Source organism: Aythya fuligula, chromosome 20, assembly GCF_009819795.1.
Source record: "Aythya fuligula isolate bAytFul2 chromosome 20, bAytFul2.pri, whole genome shotgun sequence".
Taxonomy (NCBI): domain Eukaryota; kingdom Metazoa; phylum Chordata; class Aves; order Anseriformes; family Anatidae; genus Aythya; species Aythya fuligula.
The window spans coordinates 5,263,250-5,290,154 of record NC_045578.1 but is presented as its reverse complement, the minus strand read 5'-3'; the positions used below and the strand labels follow the sequence as shown (position 1 = coordinate 5,290,154).

General features: G+C 45.5%; 1 protein-coding gene across 2 annotated transcripts in view; it reads left to right on the top strand.

The window, feature by feature from the left end:
- AP2B1 (adaptor related protein complex 2 subunit beta 1) overlaps positions 1–26,905 on the top strand; it is an 80,431-nt gene that overhangs the window by 11,499 nt on the left and 42,027 nt on the right. For both annotated transcript variants that reach the window (XM_032200712.1, XM_032200711.1), the window contains exons 4-12: positions 441–576; positions 2,293–2,538; positions 13,977–14,167; positions 16,296–16,517; positions 17,430–17,550; positions 19,743–19,838; positions 24,130–24,245; positions 25,375–25,540; positions 26,077–26,175. In XM_032200712.1, coding sequence (XP_032056603.1) covers positions 441–576; positions 2,293–2,538; positions 13,977–14,167; positions 16,296–16,517; positions 17,430–17,550; positions 19,743–19,838; positions 24,130–24,245; positions 25,375–25,540; positions 26,077–26,175 — 1,393 coding nt within the window. The remainder of the gene's footprint in view (positions 1–440; positions 577–2,292; positions 2,539–13,976; positions 14,168–16,295; positions 16,518–17,429; positions 17,551–19,742; positions 19,839–24,129; positions 24,246–25,374; positions 25,541–26,076; positions 26,176–26,905) is intronic.

The following is a 26,905-nucleotide window of genomic DNA, read 5'->3' as shown; positions in this document are numbered from 1 at the left end:
GACACTTGATATCTGAGTGAAACTCAGCTTATCGGTGTTTAATCTCCTAACCTCTTAAGGGTTTACCAGCTTCTTTGTAAATGTCTTGCATTACCAAAACATTTTACCAAAGCATCCGTTTTTCTTGTTGGTTAATTCCCAGGCCTGGCATGGTAAAGTCTTCTTGTTTGGTGAACTCCCTAATTAAAACACTTGAAAACTGATGCCTTTTTTTTTTTTTTTTTAAACCTGTTCCAGACACTGATCTATGTTAAAACCCATAAAAAAAATGATTAAACTGTTATAAAACTGTTTTGGGAGGGACGTGACCTGTCATTAGACTGCACAATAATTAGAGTTGAACTTGTTTTCTTGGCTTCCTTGGTGTTGTTGCTGTCCCTTTGCATACCGTGTGATCTCACTGCTTATTCTCTGTTCTTGCTTATCTCTTGTCTATCCAGCTCGCTCTTTCCCGACGTTGTGAACTGCATGCAGACTGACAACTTGGAGTTAAAGAAGCTGGTGTACCTGTACCTGATGAACTATGCCAAAAGTCAGCCAGATATGGCCATTATGGCTGTCAACAGCTTTGTGAAGGTAACTTGTTCCCACAGCTCATCAGAAAGCAGCTCAGCACAGTGATTGTCACCATTTCTCCTTTGCCCTTTAGCCTTTCTGAGCTGTTGTTGACCTCAGCTTTTGGACCAGAGTCTCTGCTTGAGGAGGTGCACGTAGGGTAGTAGGAAATAAGGAGTTGACAAATCTGGGGCCTTTCACTTGCTGCCTCTACTTATTGCAGAGGAGATGGTTTAAGTGCTGCAGAAAGTGGCTATGAGGGAGCAAGCTCCAGGAAAAGCTGCTTCTATCATTTTGCTAATCATCATTGAAGACCACCTGCTATCACTGGATGGCAGGATAGATATTTTTCATCTTCCAGCCTTTGTAGTAGCTCTGTCATACAGATATGTATTATTTTCTATGTCTCAGCTGTGCGCTGTATAGAAAACCGTTATCTGTGGTGAAAATGAAAGGCAGTTCAATGGAAAATAACAGCCTGATTGTAGTGTTGCCTTTAGTTCTGTTGTCAAGTTGCCTCTCCTTATCTAGGAAATGTTATTTCAGTCTCATGTTATGTAAGTTAAAACCTGGCGCTTAGAAAAACTTTGAGGCTCCTCTTGAAGCATTACAAAATTCCAGAAACTGGGGAATCTGGTTGTGATTTGAGTTTCTAGTATGTGTGAGGCTGAAAGGTGAGAGGAGCTAGGCTGAGAGCAGGCCTGTTCTGGCCAGGGATGATGTCCCTACCTCCCTCTGCAGGCTCTTGGAAGGAATGTTGTTGTCTGGCATACTCTGAAAGCGTAATAATGTTAGAACAGGCTAACAAACATATCTGATGTCTATTTTGGCAAGCTGAGGGACAAGTGTTTGTAAAGAGAAAGTGTTGTGCTAGTCTGCCCTAGTTCAGTGATTCGCGTCAGGTTCCCGGTTCAGGGTCGTAAGAGATGTCACTTCTCTTGTGTGCTTTGAAACTGATGCCTCTGGATATGTTTCAGCTACAGGATGTTAAAACAGTGAAAGGCAAGTGTGCCTTAGTCTTTTGTAGCTCATTTTGCATCCATCCTATTATAAGGTGAATATGGAGTAGTGTTGCTCAGAGATGTGGATGGATTGGGTGGGGTAGGCTAAGAGATTAGCTGTAAAACCTACTGAATTTTTAAAGTTGTGTGGAAAACTATGCAGGTTTGAAATTCAGTCGTCTCATCAGAAAAGTGCTTCTAGCCTAGCCTTTGCCTGGTGCTTCTTTCCTTGCAAATGTAAGGGATGCTTACGTCTAAGCCTGATGGCCTGTGAAAAACAGGCCTTGTTGACTATTGTGTTAAATTTCATTGTTGACTTTTCCCATTATATTATCTTGCTCCTTTAAAACAGTAAGGCTGGAAACCAGTATTGTATTTTATTCTGAAAGAAGCCTGTGGATGGTGAGAGATCCCTTTCCAGCACAGCTGGACTTTAGATTTGGCTGCTAGATCATGTTGAAGGAGGCTTTGCTTGGGGAGAAACAAGGGACACAGATCACAATTTTACTTTTTTGCAAGCTATCATAGCCTGAAAACATTCTGAGATGGTACAGAACATTTCTGTGAACCAGTAAGTTCCACCTTTTGTCCCCACACTGAATTCACTGCCTTTTTTAGCACTTAATCAGAGAGAATGGCTTTTGTTTGAAATAAGAACAGCACGGTTTTGACCATAGGTAAGACATTAGTGGCTAGTGGCACAGATTTGATGACTTTGTGTTCTGCCTGCCTGCAGGACTGTGAAGACCCGAACCCTCTCATCCGTGCCCTGGCTGTCCGTACGATGGGATGCATCAGGGTGGACAAGATCACAGAGTATTTGTGCGAGCCTCTTCGCAAGTGTCTGAAGGATGAAGACCCTTATGTTCGAAAGACTGCTGCTGTCTGCGTGGCGAAGCTGCATGACATCAATGCCCAGATGGTGGAGGACCAGGGCTTTCTGGATTCTCTGCGTGACCTGATTGCAGACTCCAATCCCATGGTAATGTACCCGTACTTCCCATGCGCTACCTGAGTTTGGAACAGGCAGATAATCAGGAGTGTGAAGGCTTTTTAATTGCAGCTGATGCACCGTGAGGAATGCATTGATTAGAGAAACACTGCTTAGGAAAATAGGACATGGCTTCTGTTCTTAGGTCTGTTGGGGCTTTTGTCTGTTTTACCTGTCTTAAGTACTGCAGCAAGTTTAACCTCCTGGTCAAATGACTCAGAAAAGCAGGGTGAGAAATATTCTTTTGGAGGCTGCTACTTTGGCTACAGCCCCTAGCTGTTGCCTTCTGCAGGCTTTGGCTCTTGGATTGAGAGAGTAGATGAATTCACTCACTAATCCAGATAAATCCACTGGCCTGTAATGAGTGAAGGGAATTGCTGCTTATGTTTTCAATGAAGTTAAATGAATTGCCAGAGAAGAGGTGGAGGTCAAGACCAAGAATTTCACAGGGGTAACTTAGCAGCTAAATCTTGTTTTCACGGATAAGTGTCTATTTGCATATAAGCATTTTACGCTTATTTTGCAATTAAAAGATGGTGGACAATGGACTGAAGTGCCCCGATGCATAATCCTTTCATTCAGTGTTTTTTCCTGTGATTTGCCAGAATTCAGTGAGCGTACTGCTAACATTCTGATTCTACCAAGAGGGAAAACTTCTACGCTTTGGTTTACCTCAGAGTTTAAGGAAGTGACTGCTTTTTTTTAAGCTCTTCTAGAGTACAGATCTGATGGTCTCTGCTTAAAGACATCATTCCACATCATGAGGGTGGGTCTAACAACTCATTCTATGCTGCATGAATCAAACCATGTAAAGCAACGTGCTGTCTTGCTATAGCTATCTTTGGGCAGCTCTGGCTGAATCCAGTGTGGGTGGTGAGGTACCACCCCCTGCAGTAGAGAGTGAAGGCTGCTGTCTGCGTTTCTTATGGCTTCTTAGAAATAAAACCAAAGGTGTCTGGCTTTCACAGGCGCAAGTCCGTGAGCAGTGGTGCATACCAGAAGATAGAGGTGCCTATTACTGCTGGTATCAGTCTCTTTTACAAGCTCTTCTCTTTTCATGCCTCCCCGAATTTATTATGCCAGGCTTCTGCATGAATACTGATGACTACTTGAAGATGCTCTCTCTGTCTTGGTAATTTTGAGCCATAAGGAGAACACCTGCTTTTTATGAATTTGATATTGAGAGTGCCTTACAGCCTCTGAAGGTACTTGATTGGGCTGCTTTAACTCCACTTAAATACTGGCCCCGACCTTTACTGGTTCACGGGCCGTGATGGAGAGCTGTGGGCAGGCATACAACCTGCTTGTTTCCTAGCCTTGGTTCCAGCTTTCTAATTTCCTTCTCCTGATTCCAGCCACATGGATGTGAGTTGAGGAGCTCAGACTGAAGTGCTGCAGTCCTTAAGGAGAAATGAATAAGGTTTTGCTTGCCCTTCCTGCTCGTTGATCTCTGTGGAACTGTTTTGGTAAATGAAGCAGTGGCTGTTAGGAGAGAACCGATGTATATTTCGAAAGCACATTAACTGAACGCTGACTGAAATGAATGGAGAGAAAGGGAGAAATACCAAAGGGCAGTATATGCTTCATTTGATAAATAAACCAGCAAAAGTAGCGTAGGGATTCCTAATCAAACATCAGTACAACTAATGAGCTCCCTGGTGGTAATGAAGATGGTCTGGGACAGAAAATCTTTGCAGCTGAAACTCTGCAGGACCCGTATCATACCTACCTGCTTGCCCTGAAGCTGAGGATTCACAGCAGGAGAACACAATTTGGAGGAGCGATGGTGAGGAAGGAGGGAGGCCTGTGCTGTGTTTTCAGATCTTCCCATGCACTGGGAAGATTGTGTGACCAGCTTCCCAGGCAGACAGGGCATTCATTATGTTCTCGCTTTTTAAGCGTGCATGGGGAGAGATTTTTATCAGTTTTGGGGCCATTATAGATGCTGACTTAACGCAGTATTTAATTTGGTTACAACTTTTAGTAGATACAGATATTCCTTCGAGTTAAATTTGCTGCTTTGGTCTCCTTTGTGCCTCTAGCACAGTTGCTCCCCCAAGCGCAGGAGTTATCCATGCCTAATTAAGTTCATCTTCTTAGTCAAGCTATCCAGCTCATTCCTGCTTTCTCCATGTGAAACTCAAGTGGGGGTTTGCTTGCCAAATAAATTATGTTTATGTGCAAGCTGGTATTTATCAAGGTGTTAGTCCATGTGGAAATCAGGTGGAATGCAGCCCTGCTTGGAGGCTTCTGTTAAGTAAAAAATGTATCAGTATCAGATCTCAAAAGGAAGATTAATGGAAAGAATGGTACAGATACATCCATCCTTGTGGCATATTCATCTGTAAATGGTGCATCTCATTTATTGCAACTTGTTAGCTAAACTCAGTCATGTTTTTGTTATTTTAAATGCTTCTCTTCTTTGATATCTGGTGGAAACAGGCACATCAGACGTTTAATGAAGCAGAATGTTTTTAGAAAGGAAATCCACACTTGCTCTGTCCTCTGAAAAATGAGGATTTTTAGTAGGAGCTAAAAAAAAAAAACTGTTGAAAAATAGTCCTCAAGAAGGTTTTTAGTCCTCTCCTGTAACTGGCTGCCTCTAGCACGTGAGCAGGCACTCGCTGCTCAAGCTGGGTGCTGTGCAGAATAACAGCTCCATCTGTGGCTTGTGATTGTGCAGGGATCAGGGTGTGTGAGCTCAAATCACCCTCCTCACAGAGGTGGCTGATGCTACATTGGAGGTGACCTTGTCAGAAACACTCTTTTCATGTTTTTGGAACTAGCAGTTTATTATCACAGAATCACACAAAAAAAAGGGACTGGGGATATTCAGGGCTGTCGAGGTGCTTCCTTGAAGAGGTGCAGGGCCAAATCCTTGCAGATGAGCTTGCTCTAGCTGTGATTCAAGGACTGGCACCTGAGCCTGGTAGTTCACTGCCTGCTTCTGCAGCATCCCTGTGGTAGCTTTGCTGCTTCTCCTGAGTGAATTAATTCAGACTCTAATCACGTCTGTATGCTATGGGTATATATGGCAAGCTACCATATGGGTTGGTGGCTTACTGCGTTTCAGCTGAGTACCCGAGATGTCTCTTTCTGTGGGCAGTGGGCCAGGAACACGTACGGTGACGTGGTTCAGTTCCTGCGTGGTTACACTGCGGAAGTCTGATTAGGGATGGAGTCTTTAATCTCATTTTGCATGTGGGCCTAAATTGGTGGGGGCTGCCCTTTGTCACTTGGCATCCTGCTGAAGAGTTTCCCTTCACAGGGTGAATCCTTGCTTCTTCCAGATGTGTCTCAGGGCAAACACCTTTCCTTCACTGCTCAGTGTCTCCTCGTGTGAAGCTCAGCAGAACCAGGTCGGAAAGAATATAAAGCTAGGGCCTGGACTTAAGTGCTCTTGGACTTGCTCCATCCTAAGGGCTTTTCTTGCTGGTGGCTTTGGTATAGTTCAATCCGGACAGCCTGTGCTCCCCCTGATCCTCACGTTGCTCTAACAGAACAGTTTGAGGAGGACACCCCAGGATTTGTGTGTTCTCACACAGGATGGCAGATTTCTGCCCAATGCCATTCACACCCAGCGTTAGCAGATGATAGTGAAGTGCGAGGGGTGGGTCTCTGACGTGGCTGTTTATGGCCAGGGGCTCTCTGAAGTATTTTGGAAGACAAACTTATTTTTTTTCATCCTGGTGTTTTGTTCTGACACTTGTGCATCAGACCCAGTGACTGATTGCCTGTCGTTAGAACACTGCGAGCTCTGAGCCCTGGTGATGGAGAACAGGACCACGAGATGGCAGCAGCTTAAAACAGAACCCAAGCTGTTTATAGTTGGACACCTTATTTTGTAGCTAGTTCCCTTCTGGCTTTTATCACTGCGCTTCTTGTTTTTGCCCAGGAATGTAAATATTAGCAGAGAAACATAAGAGGAAATCCATCTTAAGCCTTACTGGTCTTTTAATATCTGAATGGAACAACATTTCCCTCTCCAAACACTTTAAATCCTTGACCTCCTAGGGTAACTATTAACCCATGGAATGATTTTCTTGTCAATCTGTGTTCTCCATGAGGCTTCAGTTTGGTTGGTGTCACCTTCTCCCAGTTCTCTGGGTGCTATTGGATTTCTAATTCCTTGTCTCATTTCTTTTCATATTCTGCCCTGTCTCCATGATGCCCTGGATCGCAGCTTTCACAGGTGTGGCTGTCCTGCTCCTGTGTTTTCCTGGGCTGTGTGGACACACCACTTACTCGTTGTCCAGGAGCATGTCATGTTTTCCACCATCTGTGCATCCCCCCAGCTTATTGGCGAAACGCTGCTGTGAATCCATACGAAGTAAACTGAGATCACAAAACAAGCTGATTAGCAGAGGCACCGTGTGTGTGGAATACAGTTGCTCTTTTGTTGTGCTTCTCTTTTTGCCTTTAGTGTTTAATAACACGCAGCAAGAAGGGAATCTATCGAGCCCTGGCAACCAGAGGAAACGAGGTTCCTCTTGATTTAGTCACAATCCCCTCTAGCAGCAGCAAGTTTTGGACTAGGCTGAAAACCCATTGATCTGTATCACGGTGTTCTCTTCCTCTCCTGCTGTGACTGCAAGCCCTGTAGGTTCCTGCTCTGCCAACCAGAACTTCAGGTGTACGCTTGGGCTTCCTGGAAGACTTTATGGAGGAAGAGTTCTTTCTCCTGCTGTTTATATTCTTTCTTTTCTCCTGTTACTGGCAAGCTGCATGTCCCTCTGGGGACGGGTCTGAGGTACGAGCCTGTTCAGGAACAGAGGCAGCTTTTACCTCCTGGGCTGTCTTCTGCTGCGTGCTTTGCAGGAATTTTATTCCTCTTTGTCTGTGTAATAAAGCTGAGAAATGAACCCCTTGCTGAGAAGCTGGTGGTGGTCCTCTGAGTCCCAACAGGGTTTTGTGGGAAGCAGAGTTTGGGATGTGGGACTCTTCTTTTCCGACTGGGGGTGGAACACCACCTTTTTCACAGGCACAGGAGAGCTTTTGTCTCTTGGGGAAACTTGGACTTCTCACAGCTCTATTTTTTTTTCCCTCTTCAGCTGATGTTTTATGTAGTGCCAAGAGTGAACCGCTGCTCCCAGATGACTTTGAGATCCCTGCTTGTGCGAGCTGTAAGGACTGGGAAATTCACACTAGTGTGGAGCTGAACCCTGCTGGGAGCTGTGGGCTGTGCAGCGTGTCAGCAGCCTGGGGCTGCCCCCAGGACACCCTGCCTGCCTCGCTGGGCGCAGCGTTTCTCTTCTTTTCAGCCTGGGTGTTGCAGTGAGGGCTGTCTCCTGGTGCAGCTCCTCTGTTTAGGTTGTGCTGTGGTTTTTAAACGTTTGTGGTGCTAGTGGAGCTAATATTTCCTTCTGGGAGACACCTCACGGTGTTGGCAGGCATCAGTAGGTGCAATTGTTGACCCAGTGTTGCGTGTATTAGTCGATGAGAACACTGCTTAGGGGCTAATTAAGTTGAGTGGCTCCACACTGGGGCTTTTTATAGGGTGCTCCTGCTGTTTACCTGAGGCTACTTGGGAGGGAGAGTAACGCTTTCTGCAGAGAAGCCAGACAGTAGCAAGCTGGAAATGAAATAGGGCCGGGTTGCAGAGCAGCGTGTACAAAACAGTGTTTTTCTCTTCCTTTTGGGTGCCCTCGCTCTGGCAGAGATGAGACAACGTTGTGTAATAACGCATGAATTTCCATGACTGCACCGAGTCTGTCCTCACAGACCCCTCGTTTATAAAGCCTAATTGACAAACTCATCCCTCACAGCTTGTCTCCTTCCAGTTGCTGCTGCCAGTGTGTCTAACTTCCAAAGTGTTAGTCCTGCTGATTAGACCCTTCCAGGATTTCTGGTATCAGTTAGGGTGCTGGGGATTTCTGTCGATGTGTGCCTAGATGTTAGGTTTTCCATCAGAACAGACACTTCTAGCTATTGACAAGCACAAAGCACTGCAGCTATGATGTTTTGTTACCCCCCAGTTCTCCCTCCTTTCAGAGCTAATTAAAGTTTTTGTTGATGTTGGGCTGGTGGCTCCCTTCTAAGAAGGCTGCTTGGTTGAGAGGGACCCCTGTTTGCCACTGGATGGTGCCAGTGAGAACCTCTGCAAGGGAAATTGCCAAAGGACTTAGTAAAAAGCTGTAAAAGAAATGCTTCTGGTGTGTGATAGGTGCTTGGTCCTACAGTGGGTGGGAGAAGGTTGAAGCCAGGCTGGGGTCAGACCCCAGTGCTTTCTGGAAGAGGCTGAGGGGGTTGCAGATCCTCAGTGGCTTCCTGCAGAGCTTGGTTTCCTGCACTAGGATGCTCGATTGCACCAAGGAGAAACCCTTGGTATTGAAGACATCCTTGAGCACCTTCCTACCCACCCACCATAAGAGGTTCGACAGCTGGGGGAGTGTGGTTTCCCATCTCACAGCTGACACATCCTGATCTTGCAAGGACAAGAGCAGGAGCAGTGTTTTAGCCTGCCACCAAGTAGTGTTCTTCTGCAGTGCTTTGTACGAAGTGCAGAAACCAGTTAGGGCAAGCACGCCATGAGAAACACATCACTTCGCCTTCCCTGCCATCGCCACCTCCAGAAAAATTCATCCCACTTGTGAAAAGCAAGCAGGAGGCCTTCCCCACCCCACCCAGGCAATTTCTGGCTCCCTGGGCAGGAGCTGATTGCTTTCCAGCAATATGTTTCCAGAGTTTTAGGCACTGAAGCACAGCCTGCTGGAACGAAAGCTGTGGAAGACGAACGACTTCCTGAGAACCCTGTCACAATTCGAGCTGGACAGGTGAGCTGTTCCTTCCCAACACTATGCAGAGACTGGAGATGTTTTAGTCTCCCAGATGTAATGCTCTACGCACGTTACATGCATTGTGAGATATTCATGCAGGCTCTCTGCCTTGCCTGCTTGGGCCATTTAAATGAAAGGTGGTGCCTGGCTTTCTTGAGGATGGGAGCCTCCAGCGAGGTGGGGAAGGCTGCCTTTCCTCAGCATCTTTTTGAAGCCCCTTGATTTTTCTTCCTTTCCTCCTCCCTTTAACAGAGCAGTGAGCTGAAGGTTCCTGCTAGGCAGCAGAACGTTGTATTTCATTAACTACATTACACACTTGGTTTAATTTCCAATTAGCCTGGGCTGCTAGTGAAATAATCTGATTGCTTGGGCTCTTCGGTGTTCTAGAGCTGCCGAGCATCCTTCCTGCCCCCCGAGCCCCTTTTCCATGTGGGTTGATAGGCAGACACTCAGGTTTTCACCCACCCCCTTTCCTCCTTGTCGATGTGCTTGATGCCATTTGCTCTGAGCTAAAGGTTTGAGCTGCCAGAAGGAATAACTGGCAAACGAGAGCTCCTACCTCTGCAGCGCCGCGCGAGGTCGGATCCGGTCTCCTGGGCTGCGGAGGGGGGAGTTGTCTGTACGTGGGTTTAAGTTGGGTTCTCGCTGAAACTGTAATGCAGTTTTAAGTGCAGGCTTTCATTTTTAATAAGAGCCTGCGAGATTTAGTTATCCTGCTCCCAGTGACACTGCTCCGAGAGTCTGAAGTTTGGTGGGAGATTGGAGCCAAGAAGCAGGGTGATTGTCATTCGGCTCAGCTGTGCTCCGAAGGGATGGTGCTGTGACTGCCTCTGAATAATGCTGAAATGTACCCGGGGTGGATGGATATAAATCAGCAAGCCAGCGAGCTCTGATGGTGATTGTTATTACTATTTAATCTTCAATCTGTTCTGCATTTGTACTTTCGGGTTATTTTTTAGGCTGGTTCTTATTGAAAGACTGTATTTGTAGTGAGTCAGGTGAGGCGTTCTGCCATGCACATCCCTGAATACGTGGTCTTATTTCAGCTTTTATAAGACATGGCTTATTTGTCCCATTTTTCTACATTTTATTATTTTCTAAAACAGTGCTTTTCAGTGTTTTTACTCCATTAATCTTTCCCTCAGACTTGTTACACATTTGGATTAAAAAATTGCAGTTAACTTACAAGCTTTAGCCTTTAAAAATGATGATTTCTTTTTATTCATTGTCTTGGGCCCACTTCTGTGACTAGTGGCCTGTTTTTTCATGGCTTTTGAGAACTAGAACACTACACTAGATGTTAGGTTGTCCTTTGAGTTTGCTTCCAATATGTGGAATAAGTCTTCTAGCTCTCAGCTGGTTTCTCATCAACTGAACTCGTTGAGTGTTTTGAGAAGCAGAGGATGCCCTGCAAGGAGCTTAGGGCTGGCTCTTTCTCCTCAGCCAAGGTATGGCATCCGCTGTGAAACGTCTCCAGTTCAGTGGTCTGACTCTTGTTGTTCCATACTGAAAGTAAAGCTCCAGCTTTATTTATAATTTGTCCCTCAGTATCACCATCTTTGCTACTTATTTTCAAGGTGTCAGCCTTGAAAACCTATTTTTCAACTGACACGTCGCTCGTTTTATCACCTTTTCTTTGCACTTGCTGTTTGGTGCAGCTGGACTTCGTTATCTCGTGTTGCTGTGCTGAGGAAGGGGGATCAGCAGAGCTGAACACAAACCTACAGCTTCGAGGCTGAACCTTTCTTTGGCTAAGTCCTGCTGAAGTTGGTGGGGTGCTGGTAATGTTGCTACTTACAGAACACTTTTTTTCCAAATATTTCCAGTAACATGGACGTGTTTGCCAGAGCATCCCAGTTAGTTCCCCAGGTGATGTAATTGTTGTAATTCATGAAGCCAGTGGCAGTGCCAGTGAGGAGAGGTGAGCGTGTCTACTTGAACCAGTGTTTATGTTGGACTGCTTCCTGAAATCTGTTTTCATTTCAGCTGTGCTGTGGCTGTGTAAAAAGCCTTGAAGATGCTAATTATTTTTGTTGGCATACCATAACATATCAATATGTTCAGTGTGAATCGCCAGCAAGTATTTATTTATTTATTTTTAAATCAGCGTTGCTTAAAGTTTGTTGAAGACACTCCCCATCCCCTTCCACCTCCTCTTTAGGTTCATTATCTTGTCACCACGCTGACAGCGGCGCTGTCCTGCTCAGGCAGAAGGTGAGGACAGCGGTGGTTGTGGACTATGAGATTGTATCTGCCAGCCAGTCTGGCAGAACCGAGCTGCCACCAAATGTTTCAGTCCCTCCCAGTCCTTTTTCTAGCACGTTTTAGGGTGCAGCCTGGGGTCTTCTTGGGCATCATGCAGTCTGATGCTCCTTCTTTTGGATGCTTTTAATGAAAATCTGACACACTTGATCCAGCGGGTTGCTATTTAGCGTCCCATCCTCAGCTGGATTTGGATATTTGCGTTCATACTGCCCTGCTAGTTCCTGAAAAGAGCCCCAAAAATCCTAAAAGCAGGACGTTGGTTGGGGTCCCTGCGGAGCAGGCGACCCAAGAAGCAGCATTTCTGTTCAGCTTGTGCCTGTGGCAAACCCCAAGGGACAGACTTGGCTTAGCCTGCCAGGGAGGAGACAAGTGCAGCTGCTTTGACTTGTACTTGCCCCAGGGCTTGGGATATCCACGAGGCCTAATTACTGCCATGAAGTTAGTGCTTGGCAGCATGAGTTCATTTGCAGAAGCACAGCCCTGTGCCGTAGTGCAGCTGGCAGGTAGCTTTCTGCAGTGCTTTCATTCTGTCCCTTCCTTTTTTTTTCCCCCTAAGTCCTCGTTTCGTTTTATAAGTGCTTTTTCATAATGGTTTTGAATTTTTAAGTTGCTTTTGTGGTTTGTTTTCACTTGCAAATTTCTGAAGTTTAATGAAATTAGAGCTGTCTCTTCAGTTTTATGCTGCGTCACATTAACCATTCAGGAATTAGGCAAATTAAATAATGGCAATATCTTAATAAGTAACAGCAGCATATCTTAATAAGTAACTCATTAAAACAGCACAGGAAGACAGCAGTTCTGATTGCTAATGCTTTTGGTGACAGAAGGCTCATTCAGCTAATGAAATTCATAAAATCTTGGATCAGAATCCTATCTGTGACCTCTAGGTGTGAAATGCAAAACAATCAACATTGCTGTGCCTGCGCGATGACTTTGGAATAGATTCGCTTAATGACAATGCAGCCTCTCTTCTGGTCGCACTGTTCTTGTGTTGTGTGCTGCATCAAAAACCTCTTCAGTCATCCGAGAAACACGAGATTTTTAATAACATCTCTGCCTTAATTCCGTGGAAAATCCTACAAGGCTTCATCTGAGCAGGTTTGCCTTTTGAGTTGGGGATGACATGGTATATACACTGTAGAATATCCTGACAATACCTCTTCATTGGGTATATCAGTTCTGTGTGTCAGACTCAGGTTTAAATCCCTGTTCTAGTTAAACAAATGAAACGTTTATTCTCGAAGGGAACAAATAGAAAAATCTTCTATTTTTGTGTATGAATTCTGCAACTCTCTATTTTAAAGGTCTTCGTGTGACATCTGTTAAAATAACTTCAGAGCTTGAGCATGGAAGTAGGAATCAGAAGCTTGTATCGCTTCTCACTCTTGTCAGACTGTGCCCTGGACCTCCTCAAGGAAGCACATCGCTTTCATCCATACGAAGAACAGGGAAGACTTTATATTGTCTTAAGTACAGCAAGAACATTTTCAATGCTGAGTTGTGCTTTAGCAGGACTCCATAAAGTGCCTCGCAGCCTGTTGGGTTCTATGGAGACTATTTGCGATTGAAAGATGCCTTATTAAAAATATAATGGGAGCTGGCCATCGTAGGGAAATTGTGGGTTTGCTTTCCAACGGAGTGACCTGGCAGAATTGCTGCAGGGAGAAAGGCCACCTGGCACCTGCCATCTCTTACAGGGGAGGTGGTTCTCATTTCTTGGATTGCGTTAAGCCGTGTGTCGTAGGGCTGTCAAGGGGAAATCAGGCAAGAGGCATCCCTCCCTGAATGAAAGCAATGAAAGGTTTTGAGACCTTGGCTGTGTCAGTTGAGCATCTGGTGGAAGTGGGGGGAGATGAAGCTTCCAAGGTGGAAGCCTGGAGCCTGCAGAAGGTGAGATGTTCTGCTCCATCCCTGTGGGCATCCTGATGCCATCTCTGTCTCCTTCTGCTGCGAGGTCTCCTGTGAAGTCGTGGTCCTAGGTCCCCGTTCTGTCCAGGGACATCTTTATCTTTTGTCTGTGATAGACAGAACCATTTTCAGGCTGTAACTTCTCTAGCAAAATGCTCTTTACACCTGCGCTGACTGTCCATGTTTCCTGTGTTTGTCAGCAGCCCCCTCCTGCTGTGCTGCTGTTCTTTCACTTCTTCCCCAAGAGACTTCACATTTTGGCAAAGAGTAAGGCTGCAGTCGAGCTGTGGGCTCTCCAAGTTTTTGGAGGTTGTACTGGGTCTCTGAAGGCTCTGATGACTGACATGGTGGCTGCTGCGAGCAGGCACCAGGATCTCCGTGTTTTCCCCGTGAAACCCGTGCTAAGCTCAAGCTAATCCCCATCAAGCCTCTGAAGACATGCTAGCAGGGAATACATCTCCTTGTCTCCTCTCCTCCCAGGTGGTAGCGAACGCCGTCGCTGCTTTGTCGGAAATCAGCGAATCGCATCCCAACAGCAACCTGCTGGATCTCAACCCTCAGAACATTAACAAGCTGCTGACGGCTTTAAATGAGTGCACGGAGTGGGGCCAGATCTTCATCCTGGACTGTCTGTCCAACTACAACCCCAAGGATGATCGTGAAGCTCAGAGGTATGTTGGATCCCACTCTCTGCGCGGGCCACCTGGGGTTATTTGGTAGAAGAGCACTTGCAGACTTGTGGCAGTGTCACCTCTCTGAAGAGGGCTTGTGTTGACAGGGTCTCTGTGTTCAGGGCTGTAGCAGCACAAGTAACACTTGAAGTACAAGTAGCTTAAGGAGGCAAGTTTGGGGAATTTGGGCTGATGCTGGAAACCTGCCTCTTCCCTTTGCAGAACCAATTTCTTTTGTTGGCTGACTTTTTTTCCCTCTCCCTTTAAAAGGCCAGACCTTACTGAAATTGACCCTACAAAGAAAGCACCAGCCCAAGACCAACACTATAACAATGATAGACCCATCTGGAAGCACTATTTGGGGGCTTTTCTGTTATAAAGCAGAGCTTTCAAGTCTTTTCTGCTCATCTGAGAGGCAAAAAACCCTTAGGTTTGGGGGCTTCCGTACTACTGCAGGTCTGAGACTGGAGGTTTTTTTTCCCCACTAAAAGCTAGTCTGTGATAAAAACTAAAGGTAATTTTTTTAAAAATACTTATTACTCCGAATTCTCCCTTGTGCTTCTACTTTTAGTTCCAATGACTAAAGCTAAATATAGAGACAGGTTTACCTAGTGTTAATTCACACACTTCAAGCCTCCTCCTGATCTGTGTCCAAAATTGCAAAAAGTCAGATTTTGTACCCAAGGAAACAAGGAACAAGCAAGGAAAGTTACTTGGAATCAGGGAATTCTCAGACTTGATTTCATGTAAAAAGTGGGATGGAGGGGAAGGAAGGGGCACGAGCCCACAGGAAAAATGTGATCGGGCCGTCTGTGATTTGCTGGGTTTCTTTGGTAACTCTGCTTTTTTGAGGCACATCAGATAATCCACTTTTTAAAAAAGGCCTGCCAGTAGCCTTACTGATTTTTCCACCTCCCTCCCCCTTGTGCTCGAAGAGGCAGTGCCAGAAAGCAGATATTAATGAGTGCTAGAAACCTGCAGAGATCTCCGGGGTGCCAGGCTGGTATTGTCCTAGCTCTGTCAGAAAGGAACCACTAGTCTGAGCAGCTGTGAACATGTCCCAGTTCCTCAGCCTTAATTCAGCTACAGTGGAGTGTAAAACTGGCTGGGCAGTAACAACTTCTCCTCCTTTCTGTGGAGTTTGACTCCTAGAGCCTGTCTTACTGCAGACAGGAGAACGGCAGCACCTGCTTTCTTATAGTGCTCTCATTTACAGCACAGCCCGTGCCACTGCCCCTGTGCATGGAGAAACTGAGGCACGGAGCAAGGAAGCAACTTTGGCTTGCAAGACCTCAAGCAGTGGAAGTTGGGGATGGCCTCTGGCTCACTTCCAGCCTCTTGTGCTCTTCTCTTAGCCCTGCTGCTTCCTTTCCAGAGCAGCTGAAAGCAAATCTTTCAGATAAAGAAACTTTAGGGAGGCACAGATGGGAAGAAGATTGTTCTGGGTTAGCAATATGCAGGAGGGGGTGGGAAGAAACTTGACAGATGCTGTAAGAAAGACCATATGAACCCAAACTTCCTTTCTGCTTGGCTTGGGTTGTTTAGGATGCTGTTGACTATAGGATCTGCTGAGGCAAGTAGTGAAGCTGAGACTTGGGAGGATATTTAGGTCACTCTTTGCCTATATCTCCAGAGCGATGGAAATCTTCTTTTTTTGCAGGAACAAATGGCTGAAATGACAGCAACCTCCCCCCAAGCAAGCCAGAAGCGTGTATCACCTCTGAGTGATTCTATGGGGGCTGAAGTGTTTTTTCTGGTAGCGGTTCTGTTAAAGTTGTGCTTGTAAGTGACAGACAAGATCACAGAAATAGGAAAGAATACCACGAGGCAAAGGAAGAGAAAGCTAATAACTGAATGTGCGTTGGGACTTTAGTGCTGAGAACTGGAAGAGTTTCTGAGCTAGCTGTAGCAGGAGAGAAACCTGGAGCTGTGAAAGAAGTCGTTCTTGTTTGCTTCCTGCTGTGTTCAGGAAAGCAAGGCTGCCTGTTCTTGGTAAACAAAACCGAGGCAAAGAAGGGTCTGAGGAAGCTGTCTTCAGCCGTGCACGATCTCCTAAGTTCAGATAAGATCTGAAATATTTGACATTTCTGAAATAACTTCAAACCCTCTCTTACTCCTCTGTTTCCAGTATTTGTGAACGGGTGACCCCTCGGCTGTCTCACGCCAACTCGGCAGTGGTGCTGTCAGCAGTGAAAGTGTTGATGAAGTTCCTGGAACTTCTGCCCAAGGATTCTGACTATTACAACATGCTGCTAAAGAAACTTGCCCCTCCGCTGGTTACCCTGCTGTCTGGAGAGCCTGAAGTTCAGTATGTTGCCCTGAGGAACATCAACTTGATTGTGCAAAAAAGGTAAAACCTTGAAGGAGTGTTACTCCTGGGTGTGTTATCTCAGGCCTTCAGGTATTTCCACATACACCGAACTGCATTTAATCCAGTTTCAGCCCTTTCAAGGGATGGATTAAGCAGTCTTGTGACTCTGGTGGCTTACATAAGTTGTCTTTGCAGTGCACTCGTGATACCAGTGTCATACAGTGCTTTTTTACCTGCCTCTCTCTTTGCTGCCTTTTTAAGCACAGCAAGAAGTGTCCTCCTACTACACTGTAAATCAGATTTCATAGAGGGAGGAGGGTGTAACTGCAGAGGTTGTAGTGACCTGTAGAAACTCAACGTCCTTTATGCTATTTGCTCTTGAGCGTAGAACCAGACTTGTGATATAATGATGTACAGTGGGTTGGTTTTTTAACCAGTTTACCTCCACTCACATGCCTGGGTACTGTTGGTCTCTACTGGAAAGGTGGGTTGACACCTTTTTACCTTTAACTTTTTACCTGTTTTTTTCCTTTTTTTTACCTGATAACATTCACGGAAGAGCGATTGTGCAGTGGTACCAATATCTTCTAAGTGAAAGCAGACAATGAGTTTGTCAGTCAGCAGGTTCTGCCTTGAGATAAGGGCATTACACTTTCACTGAAAACACTGATGTCCACTGACTGCCGAAAGTGCTTGGCTCAGCAATTCAAATGGACATGGAGACATAGATATAGTTAGATACACTTAAATTCTGTATTTTGTATTTAAATAATTTTCTCTAGCCTGCTAACTTCCTTCATATTGTTGTTTGGTGTGTGTCTCAGACAAAATGACACCATTCTGCTTTGCAGTGAAAGTCTGGGTAGATTTCTAAACCGAAGGTACCTTTAGTTAGGATAGAGCCCACTGTTTGTACCAGTCTTGGGTGAGACAACATTTTGTTTCCTTCAGGCCTGAAATCCTGAAGCAGGAAATCAAGGTGTTCTTCGTGAAGTACAATGACCCCATCTATGTCAAGCTGGAGAAACTGGACATCATGATCCGCCTGGCTTCTCAAGCCAACATTGCCCAGGTCAGCTGAAATTATAATGAATCCTGCATCTGTTCTGGGGAAGGTCCTAGGGAGAGGATGTGTGCAGCTATTGCCAGTGTCCTGGCTGTTAGACATCACTGTCCCCGTGCTCTTTGCAGCTGCTTAATGGAAAGTATTGCCTAAATTATGGAATTGCCTCCATAATGTAACTGGAGGTACCAGGAGTCGTGACAATTAGGCAGATCATCTCAGAGATTACATTTCCAGGAGAGCTGATGTCTCCTGTCAAATGAGTCACTGCTAGAGCTGAGGTTAGAACGAGAGGCTTGTTTCAAGTGAGAGAGGTGTGCCTGTAATGGAGGCATTCAAAAAGGTCAAACATTACTGAAGTGTGACTTTCAAGTGTATTAGTTAAATTATTACACCCTTGTACAGGCATTCTTCAGAGCTACAATAACCTTTATTTTAACTTAACTTGCTTCCAGGGTGGAAACTTCCCAAAGCTAGAGCTAAACTAAGTTGAGACCGCTTTACAGTACAGATTCTTTTGGTTTTAATGTAGTTTAATTCAAATTCTGAAAAGAAAGGAAGCATTCTCAAATGCCACCCTGGTTGCAAGGCCTAATGGTAATGCAGAATGAGTAATGCATCTGGCTAATGCTCTTATTGTCCTATCATAATTGTCAAAAAGCAACTTCATTTAATGTGACGTTTTTAAGCAGCTCTCTACAGCTCTCTCCTCTGTTCTTTGGGATTATTTTTTTTGTTTCCCTTGTTTGTTTTGGAACAGAGCAAGGTAATTCATGCCCCTTTTGTGATGGGTACATGGAAAACATTTTAAAAATCAGTTTGCATGAGAATGTATTCAGAATTTTCTATGTGTTCTTGGTAGGCTCCGTACCAATTTTAATGCATAATGTTTAGATAATGCAAGTTGTTTGGATGAAAGGCAGTAGTGTCTGGGGGGCACAGTCTGGACTGGGATCTGCAGAGTAATAAATAAATCCTTTCCTGGTTCTAAAGAGGCATTCCCAAAAACAACCTAAGCTTTGTCAGAAATACGCCCTGAAATGAGACCCACTGAGAGCAGGCTTCCACTCTCTTCCTCCCCATGCAGCTTGTCAAGACGCTTAATCTGCATGCCTGCACTAGACCAAGGCAGCACAGTACTTGTGTCTGAGGTGCTCAGACTCGAGCAGCATTTGGACAGCATAAACTACCAAACCTGGGTGCTAAGTACTGTGCAGTGTAGATCATCCAAGGCAATAATAAAGCTTCAAAACACAGATGTCCCGTCTACTCCTTGTAGATTTATTTGTCTGCAGTCTGGCCCTTCAAGGCCTCTTTATCTTGTCATTGTTCTGAGGAATTGGCATTCGCTATAGATTTTTCAAACAACTGTCTTGCTTTGTGCTGTTCGGTTCTCCCTTGCAATCTATTGGTGACATCAGCGTGAAGTCCCTGATGTCATGTGTGAGAAACTGAAACACGGGATTTTGAGAGGGTGTAAATTGCATAGGGTCTTTTTTTGTAATCATGTTTAAAGTGATTTTATTTAAGATAAATTGGGTTTTTATTTAGAGGTGTGTAAGACCCCAGTGGGTCTTGGTTTAAGCCCTTGTTCAGTTTCCATTAGTCTCCAACCACCAGAAGAAATCTTACTGGGGAGAAAATCTTTACATTGTTTTTAAATCTGTAGAGGTGTTTCAGGATGTCTTTGGATCTCCTCCTCCTCCTCTTTCCTGATCCAGCAGGGATCCAGGGATTCATCTCAGCACAGAAAAGGAGAGACCAGAACTTGTTGCTTAGAGCTTTGCATACGGTAGCTGTAGAACATGAAGTACAATAAGCTGTACATAAACTCTATGTGCATGGACATGGTGAACCCTACTTCGCTATAGCATCACCGTAAGGAGGAATTTGCAATATTAAAGCTTGGTGGGACTGGTCTTGTCCCCAGCTCTTGGTCAGGGGATCTTGATGGAGACATGTTTTGGCTTCAGCCAGCCTGAACCAAGCCTGGCTGCCTACTCCAAGCCATTTTTCCTCCCAGCAGTGTTGGTTTCAGAGGTAGACATTGACTGCAGGGTTTGACTGCTTGCTTTGAATGTGTGCGGCTAGCTGTGGAAGAATTCATCCTGCATGTATTCTGTTGTTCAGGTGGCATCGTTTGTTGGGTGGATGTTCTCCCAGTGTGACCCTGGCCTCACGATGGTGTGCTTGCTTTGCAGGTCCTGGCAGAGCTGAAGGAATACGCTACTGAAGTGGATGTTGACTTTGTTCGCAAGGCTGTCCGAGCAATCGGTCGCTGTGCCATCAAGGTTGAGGCAAGTACCTGAAACCTGGGGATTTCCGTGCTTCTCAGACTTCAAAAACAATGTTAGGCTTTTCTATCTGCTTCCCATATTATGCAAAATTTCTTTGCTGCAGTGCTGGTGACAGTGACCTGGATACATCATGCCCCAGCTGAACAGCTTAGCTGTGAGCTCTGGCTGAGTACATTGCAAGAGGGTGGTGTGCTTCTCTCAGACCTCAGCTTGCAGGCAGGGCAAGGCAGCAAAATCAGTCCTGATGGAATATTTGACTGTGTTGGCACCAGTGGAACAATGACCGCTTATTCACGAGGTCCTCCTTTAACAGCTGTGGTCTGACCTTTTGAAGGGGGAAGGAAAAGAGATTGTGCAGAGGAACTCAGTACTACATGTTTTGTATCCCCCCCTCCTCCCCTCAGCTGAACAGAGAGAGTTCAGCTAAGAGTTAGGGGGTCTGGGGTCACTTAAGAACAACTTGCACAAACACGGACTCACTCCCTCTGCTTATCTAGTTTTTGAAGGTGCACGTATCCTGTGGCTTCGTTTGGGGTGTGCTCTCTTTAACCTAGCTGCTTATGCAAATACGTTCCCAAGAACCCTTGTAGTTATCCAAAACAACAGTTTGAAATGTCCTCTGCCAGTTGAACATCCACCAAATGCTCGTAATAGAACAGCTTTTAATTTGTTAAACTCCCTGCAATTAAATCCAGCGTGCCTGACAGGAGCTCAGAAAGGCTGCAAAGAGAGAGATGACTTATGCTGTGGTGTTGATACTTTTCAGTAAACTGATAAACGACTGTAAAATGTCACATAAGTGGTCTAATTTCAGCTGAGCTTATTTAGCTTTTGCTAAAGTGTATTCCCATGAGCACTGACTGGCAGCAGATTTAAATAACCTAATCATGCCTGGCTGAGTACAGTGTCAGTGCACAGGTTTCCCTTGTTGCTAAACCACAGTAAGTCTGCACAAAGAGGGCACCAACTTTGTCCTCTTGAGAGAATCGACAGCCTCTTCCTGTGCAGCTTCCTCTTCCCTCCTTTGGCTTGTAAAGGCTTATCTCTGCAGTGGGCTTCCTTTTAAGTGGGGCCAACAGACAGGTGATCACTGCCTCTGTGTCAAGTCTTTGTTTCAAAATACAGAGTGCTCCCTCCACGTTGCCTGCAGGCAGGAGGCTGTCTGGGAGAAGCCACAGCAGTGACGGTAGGAAATGCTTTTGAGCATGAAAGAGGGCGACTGAGAAGTTAAAAGGAGCTGGTGGCAGCCCTTTTTGTTGGGGTCTTTGTGCTGTGGAGCACAAGCTTGCTTTACTGCCCAGCAGGGACTGCTCAGCAGGACTTGGCCCTGCGTCTGCCCTGGTTTCACATGACAGGTGGTGTGTTCTTGCAGCATCAAGATGGTTTAGAAGTTTTCACCCTTTCTCACCCTCATCTTCTACACTCTTCATTCCTATCCTGAATGCCATGAGTTGCATTCAATACACACAGGGCTGATAATAATGCCCCAACAAATTTGCAGTGACCCTCTAACTGTATAATTGGGAATTTCTCAATAAGCTGAGTTAACCTTGATTTTTTTCAGCAGCGCTCCTTTGAAGACACTGCTGCTAGAGATGAGGTCTGTTTACTCCTCTGACAAGAGCCAAATTTAAGAGGGCAAATATAGAACAACTCATTACAGTGTCCTCATCTCTAGGTTAATCCCTGTCCCCTGCGCATCTGTGTTTACTAGAGGCTGTTTGTTCTGTGAGTTATGACTAATGGAAGAGCATTTTCACAGCCATCAGTGTCCAGGTTCCCAAGGCTTAGAAATCTGCTTTTTGACATAGGACGCAGCCGGCAGGAGCTGTTGATGAATGAGTGTTCACAGGGAACCTCAGCTCTGCCTCCAAGGATCCTACCTTTTGTCTAATTATCTCTCCTAGAAGAGTAAGACAGTAAAATAAATTTGTCTGCTGTGACTTGAGCCGTAGAGCAAGCGTGGCAGTACCTTTGTTGTGCAGCAGCACACGGTGCTAAGAGTAGCAGAGGTGCTTATTTTGGAAATGTAAGCAATACGCATGCTGAACAGCAAGGCTGGTGGATTTTGTCCAGGTTTAAGTTGTCTTGTGGGTTTGGGGGACATCAGATTGTTTTGCACAGATAGACTAGCTAGGGTCAGAGGTAGCTTGGGTGCGTCTGCAGGAGACTGTGTGGTTTAGCATGAGGTAAAGGTATCTCTGGGGTATCTGGGGGTTGTCTGTTGGTTTGTTCCACAGGCAGCAGTAGATGGAGAAGCCATCTGCCCCGTAGATTGTAAGGAAACAAAGCCCTGCTCCTGTTCCCCTCCGAGGAAAAGGAAATGACACGGATGTCGTAAGAACAGTGATTATTCTAGAGCAAAGGAGAAACAGCAGGCACCGTGTTAGAGGGGGATTTGTCTTGGTTCCAGGACATTCTGCTAGCAGACAAGCTCTTAGAAATCTTTGAGGCTTATGACCGAGTGTGGTAATTCAGTCATCTTGCAGGCTTTTGTTCGGTTCCTGCAGAACACCAAAGCAAGTTGGGCTGGTTGGTTGTTCTTTCTCATGCCAACTCAAGAGCTCTTTTGGGGGCACTCTTTCATCAGTTTGCAGAGCACTGTGGCCCCCGGGGACACCCACCTTCAAACAGCAGTGTGTTTACAAAGGATGGGGTGAGCTGGGATGTGTTTTGTTGCAGGGACTTGAGGACTGCTCTACTGAGCATGTGCCCACGTGATGGCTTGCCTTCCAAGGGACTTTTGGGCTCGAAATCAATACTGTGTATTTCAAAGTGGATGTCGTACTCTTCCTGGAAAAATCATGCTTCAAAGCATCTAAAGAAAAGAAAAATAAGCCTTAATTTGCTTTTCCTTGAAATCTTCATCTCTTGAAACTTTGCTGCTTGCAAGCTCTGAGAGGGCTGCATTTGCTTGAGCTGTAAACAGCAAATGATGCTGTAGATGCTGTAAAGAGGATTTGGCTTAGGACAGATTTACCCCAGGTAAATCTTAAGGTCAGTTGATAAATTGCAAGAGATGAAATTACAAGCTCTGGAGCATCTAGCCTGTAAGGACTTCGAGTGAGGTTCCTGCTGTGAGTGACATTGGTCTGTGTTGAGCCAGGGCCCTTGGTCAGTCTCCAGGAAACTGAAGAGTCGTCCAGTTCCCAGGCTCAAATCTCCTCCTGACCAAGAAAAGAGATCAGAGCAGGATGTTGTCAGGCTGTCTTTTTGCTGCCTCTGTAGCAGTGTAGTGCATATGAAGTCATGCTAAGGAGGGAGAGGTATTGTATCAAAACCAGAGGAGTTTAAATATTTGTATTTGGTGTGGATTTCAGGGCAGAGTGTCACAGTACCAGTTTGCAAAGATGGTGCAAATGCTGGTTTATAAAGTGCCTCCTTGGTTGATCCCTGTGCTGGCATTACTGCTGTTTGTGCTTGTAGGCTGTGTTTGTAAGATACCACTGCAACAGTCACGGGGGCAGAAAAATATCACAGTGAGGTTTTTAGTCTTTGCTTGTCCTAAATTTAGCCATACAAGTCATTGGGTTTGTCCTTGAGATTTTTGCCCATTCTCAAAAAACGGATTCCTGCAACTTACTCAAATGCCATTTCATTCCTCTGCCTCCTGCCCAGCCTTGGAGAGCTGTGAAAGCGAAGGGGACTATTAGCTCACTTAAATTGAAAAATCCACCTACGATGCTATTGTTTGTGCCCTACGACATCTGTCTTGATCCTGAATGCTTTATGAATGTGCTGATGGTGACTGCCTAGGCAGTGTCATGAGCAGTCTGCTTCTCACATTAATCACCAGCTGTGTAATGAGGCTTCATATGTGCTCTGCTAATAGCCAAATCACTATCCTTATTTCAGGCTCTCTAGTGCTGGAGTTTTTTGCTCCCGTGTTGTCCTGCCTTGCTGCTATTTGGGAACAGACCTCCCTGAATTGTTTGCCTCTAATCCCAGTTCTTGTTCCCGGAGCATGCCGCCAACCAGTCCTTGTTATCCTACAGGGTCTGTGGCTGGGAATTAGGAACTTAGTGTGAAAGCTGCATTGGCAACAGCTGGCTTTCTGTTTATGACTGTATTTTCACACATTGCTAGTGACCTCAGCCCCAGCCCTGATTGCCATGGCTTGGTCAAGTCCAAGAGAGCTCATTCAGTGACATGTTTCACCTGCTAGCCAGCGTGAGGGTGGTGTAAGTAGTAATGCAGGCAATTTTCTTAATGCCAGGTTCCTCAGCATCTGCTGTGGCAGAAGTAGTTCTTCAGCTTGTTTTAATTGTGGTGTTTGTGTTCTTCCCCCCAGCAATCTGCAGAGCGCTGTGTGAGCACGCTGCTGGACCTCATCCAGACCAAGGTCAACTATGTGGTCCAGGAGGCCATCGTGGTAATCAGGGACATCTTCCGCAAGTACCCCAACAAGTAGGTGAAAGTACTGCAACATTTTTGGAAGCTTTTGTCTTTTAGCATCACAGTACAGCAATGCAAACCCCAGTCAGTGTAGCTTACCAGGCCGCTGAAGCCAAGGTGGTTTTCTTTCTGAAAAGCAGTGTCCATTCTGGTCCTAGCTGCTAGTGTGGCAGGAATCAGATGTCAGCTCCAGACAAGATACCAGCCTGACAGAATTAATTTGAGTGGAAAGCTTTTCCTTCCCCCAACTCTGTATGCATGCTAGGTATAAGACTTCATCAAAAGCAAGTAAAAATCTCGCAGAGGATGCCAAAAGAAAAATTTGACCAAGTTTGCAGCATTAGGCTTCTGTTTTTCCTCATCTCTTTTAGAAGGCTTGCATACAATCTCCTGGAAGTTCATGGCTTTTGTGGTCTGAAATTCCAGGCAGATTGTGCTGAACAGAATGCTGCTGGCTTTCTCCATCGAGTGTTCTCTCTGGCTTGGGCAGTATTCAGCTTATTTTAAGCAGTTTGTGCAATAAAACACTGCCTCTTCAGCTAGAGAATAGTGCAGTAGTCTCTTTCAGCAGAGACTTCATGATCACCTTAAAAAGTAATATGGGACATGTGCAGGTCTCTCTGGCAATTTCTGCTGTCAGTTAGAAGATAGATTGCATGCTTATGACAGGGATACCCACTCATGGGGATCGGGGAAGCTAAATAACTAGTGTGGGATATTGTCTGTTTAACAGCAAAGCCTCTGGGGAAGTGTGATATCCAATTTTAGAGCTGAAGTCTGAAGATGCCAGTGAAGCTGCAGGGTCAGGCACAGATTCATGGTTTGACCTGTTTGGATAAAACATCTATTTAGCAAAAATGAAAGGGAGGCAGCTTTGTCTGGAATTCTATATCTGGGTGGTCTTGCTGATTACAGAAACTGCGAAGCTCTTGAGAACCCAGTGAGATCTTAGCACTCAGCCTGGGGAAAGAAAAAGCCTAGGAATATGGTCAGTTGAGTGAAAATGCTGTTTATTTTGTGTTGCGTAGAAATACTAGACATTGTAATTCAGTGCAAGATTCTCTGCAGAGTGATGTGGGCAAAGATGGAGTAATGCAAGTTGAATTCACCCTAGTAACCCACCTGTATTCTGATAAATCAGGTACGAAAGCATCATCGCCACCCTCTGTGAGAACCTGGATTCCCTGGATGAGCCAGATGCCAGAGCTGCCATGATCTGGATAGTGGGTGAATATGCAGAAAGGATTGACAATGCAGATGAGCTGTTGGAGAGTTTCCTGGAGGGCTTTCATGATGAAAGTACTCAGGTAAAAATTGTGTTATACATCATGTCTGTAGTGCTTCATGCAGTGTGTCTGTGGGACCAATTGTAAGCATTACTGTAGTGGTCAGAATTACCTCCCAATGAAAACTTAAGTATTTAGCTAAAATAAAACTCTTGGGACTCTGCAGACTTGTTTTGGGGTCTTAACTCCCAAACATTGTTTTCTTTTTTCTTTTGTGGGTGGATAAGACAGAGCAGTAGGGCTTTCTCCATGTTGGATACTTCTTAGGGAATAGCCCTACTACCGACCAGAACATACAGAAGAATGGTGATGAGATGCATCACAATATTACATAAATCTCAGTGTACTGATCAGAGACTTGTTTGCAAAAGTATTTTACAACGGGCAAAAGTCTGAGTTTCATCATACTGAGTTTTCCTGACAAAGAATAGTGTAATGCATGGGATAGTTAGAAAGCATGGGATGTGAATTTCATACTAGTAAAGGATGTTGAGACCTGGGACGCAGAGCTAAAGCAAGGCTGACTCTAATCTCTATCCTGTGTACCTTTCTCTTAGGTGCAGCTCACCCTGCTGACTGCTATAGTGAAGCTGTTCTTAAAAAAGCCTTCTGAGACCCAGGAGCTGGTTCAGCAGGTCCTCAGCCTGGCCACGCAGGTAAGCCAAGATGCACAGTGAAGCAGAGTCCTCCAGCCCATGTGCTGGCCTGCACTGTGGTGTGTCCCATCCGCTAGACTGATCAGCCTCCCTGGTAGATAGGGTTCAGGCATGTTTTCCTCTCTCCCAGAGAGGAGGGGTTTGACTCCATTAGGAGCTGCTCTGTGCCTGTTACCATGCCATCTGGCGTCCGCTCTCTACTTCTTAGCTCTTGCTTCATCCTAAATCCTTCCACATTCCCCCACCAAATTAAATGTTAGGCGCAGGGTAGAGTTCTGAAGAAACCAAAATACCTTCTCTTTGAAAGGTGGCTTGCAGTTAAAACATCTGCTGCTCTGACAGAGGGATAGGGCCAAGCAAAGACTTTTTTCTGTGAACAGCAAAGCTTAAACGGTGCTACAAAAACAAAAGAAATAAGGTTTAGTTTTTTCCTTTGTACTTGGATACTGTCAACCAGCATGGCAGCTTTGTTGGAGGCTGTAACAGTGGGTTAGGATTCCAGATTCATTATGCATGTGGAGCTGAGTTGTGAGCTCAGATCACTGCAGGTAGGGCTGGGCTCGAGCTGGAAGAAAGGAGTGCTGTAGTTCTGGAGGACAGAAGCAGAGATGTGGTGGTGGTAGGAGTGAGACCTCAGCTGAACCTCCTGCACTCCCTGTGCAGTGATGTAGCCCAAAAAGAGCATTTCCTCTCCAGGCCTACCGTACTAACCGAGGAAAATACTCCTGAC